The sequence below is a fragment of the Protobothrops mucrosquamatus genome, unplaced genomic scaffold, assembly GCF_001527695.2.
Source record: "Protobothrops mucrosquamatus isolate PMUCROS unplaced genomic scaffold, P.Mucros_1.0 scaffold858, whole genome shotgun sequence".
Classification (NCBI taxonomy): Eukaryota; Metazoa; Chordata; class Lepidosauria; order Squamata; family Viperidae; genus Protobothrops; species Protobothrops mucrosquamatus.
Window position 1 is genome coordinate 8912 of NW_015387113.1, and position 2605 is coordinate 11516.

At 34.9% G+C, this 2605-nt stretch overlaps 1 protein-coding gene across 1 annotated transcript in view; it reads right to left on the reverse strand.

Annotated features, from left to right (window-relative positions):
* Positions 1 to 2605, reverse strand: part of BAZ1A (bromodomain adjacent to zinc finger domain 1A) — a gene marked incomplete at its 3' end in the record, with an annotated part of 61093 nt that overhangs the window by 8908 nt on the left and 49580 nt on the right. The window contains exons 17-18 of the mRNA XM_015819083.1: positions 1271 to 1518; positions 948 to 1177 (exon numbers count right to left, since the gene is read on the reverse strand). Of these exons, the coding sequence (XP_015674569.1) occupies positions 948 to 1177; positions 1271 to 1518 (478 nt within the window). The remainder of the gene's footprint in view (positions 1 to 947; positions 1178 to 1270; positions 1519 to 2605) is intronic.

Genomic DNA, 2605 nt, shown 5'->3' on the forward strand with positions numbered 1-2605 from the left:
AGCGGGCCTGGCCTAGGGAGGATTTTAAATCGGGTTTATCTTAAGAGTAATTTTTAAATAGCACAGCTTTAAATATTCGGTTTTAATTGGTTTTACTTCGGTGGGGTTGTAAATGTGTTTATGTTTTTTAATATGTTGTGAGCCGCCCTGAGTCCCGTTGGGAGAAGGGCGGGATATAAATCAAATAAAATAAAATAAAATAAATAAATAAATAAGATATTTTTCTAGTTAAAAGTTCCAGTCAGTCTCAACTTTTTTAATTAACTGGAAATTCTAAACAAATCTACATGAAGCCTCAAGTGCAGTATAATGGACTACTTTAAATTGGTGTTTTCTGGAATATGGATGAATTACAAGCTGTCTCTGGCATATTAATACTGTCAGTTAGAGAACAGTAAACTACTACCAGAGCTTCAGTCACAACTCTAGATGTAGAAGAATGTGCAATCAGAAGTAGTCCATCTTTCTGGCTAAATGATGAAACCAAAACTAAACTTATGAATAGATAAATGGATAGCTACTATATTCAAGTATAATGCAATTTTCTCCAGTTCTTCCTCTTCTATTCTGCTGTCTCCACATCCACTCCCCAGACTTTTTTGTCTTTCTTATTGACAATTGTTAAATCTGTTATGTGGCAGGGGGTTGTTTGTTTGTTTGAATTCTAAAATTCCAGAGCACTTTAGCATCTTCATTTTCCATTTGTCTATTGTATGATCCCACCAGTTCTTGCTTGCAGGCAAATGATATTTCTTGCAGATATCCCAATGGACCATTGTTATTACTTTGTCGTGTGGTTGTTTGTAGTCACTCTGTGAAACTAATATAACTAATATCTCTTGCTTATGTCTCCAAGTCTCAAGATTTGTATCCCTAGAAAGAAAACTAGAGAATACTGGAAGTCTGTATGCAGCTTCTGCACATTTCTAACTTAGTTTTGGATTTACCTTTTCTCATCTTCTTGAGAATCAGAATTGTCAATATTCTCATCCTCTTCTTCCTCTTCATAATCATCTTCACTTTGCTCAATTTCCTCATAACTAGTTTCATCTTCTTCTTTAATTTGTTCTATAGCCTCTTCATCACTTTCCACAGAAGTTCTCTGTCTGGATGAAAGCCGCCTAGAGCGCTGCTTAGGTCGACATTCCGGACAAAACCAGTCTCCATCAGGAACAGCCTCGAAGAGAGCCAGAATGTATTACTGAAATGTTTTTTGCTACTTGAGATCAGAAATAATTTTTAAACTTTCAAAGCAAATACTTCAAATTACCTTAAGCTTTGGTCTTATACAGTAGATATGATAGCCTCGATCACAGCCATCACAAAGCACCATGCTTTCAGCATCTCCTTTCTTTCTACACATTTTGCACCGAGTATTTAAAATAGACTTAGACCAGATTACGCTTCGCTCCAGTGTTGAGAGATGAAGGAAGATCTGAGAGAGGCTAGCAGAAGAAAGAAGTGATTCTCGCCAGCGATCCAAGATGGTTTTGTGTGAACGGCCACCATCACTGCCATCTTCAAATAAAGAAAACAAATAATATCATGCTATTATTATCCTATTTATTATGGAGTGAAACATCTGTGTTCTAATACTACTTGCATAGCACAAAATATGTAGAATAAACAGCCTTGTTTAAAAGTATATTCATTTTTGTAAATCTTAATATAGACTCTTTTTTTCAGAGTGTTAAATGAACTAAATGGAGTCATTTAATAGATATGAATATTTGGTATTCAAAAAAGTTTTAGAAAACATCAAAAGCTAAATTCGATGGTAGGTAGGAAAAAATCATCATATAAATGAGAAATGAGAAATTGGTTCATGATCAGACAATAGAGGATAAGTATAATTATAAGCAGCATACTGTTAGTAGTTTCTCTCTGATCCTACTTCAGCTTTAATTTTCACAGAAGTTGTTATTCAAAGAAACTATTTTTAAAATAATTAATAAAATTACAAAATATAATATAAATAACTCCTATAATATTATGAACGTATATATTGGATGGATGGCTTAGATTAGAATAATTAGGTGGACATAGCAAGTTATCTGGTGTAATAAAAATTTGTAAATTTACTCCAGTGGCTTTTGATTGCAATAGTTCTCTTCAGTAGTACAGACTAAAAATATTCTCATTGTTCTAAATAAACACACATACTGTACTAGTTTTTTCTCCAATAATTTATCTATAGCAGGAGATCATTGATTTTTTATTATTTTTGTTATTATTATTATTATTATTATTATTATTTTATTAATTGCATTTATATCCCGCCCTTCTCCTTACGGACTCAGGGCGGCTGACAATTGAATAAAATACTAACATATATACATATACTTAATTAAAATTTGATTAAAACGAAATATTTAACATGTCCAATTTAAAAGTAATTAAAACCCTCTTTAAAATCCCTCAGGCCAGTCCCGCTAGTTGGAACAGCCACGTCTTGAGGGCGCGGCGGAAGGAAGGGAGATCAGGGATCACCCTGATCTCTGGGGGCAGTTCGTTCCAGAGGGTGGGGGCTCCCACAGAGAAGGCCCTCCCCCTTGGGGTCGCCAGCCGGCACTGTCTGGCTGACGGCACCCTGAGGAGACCCACT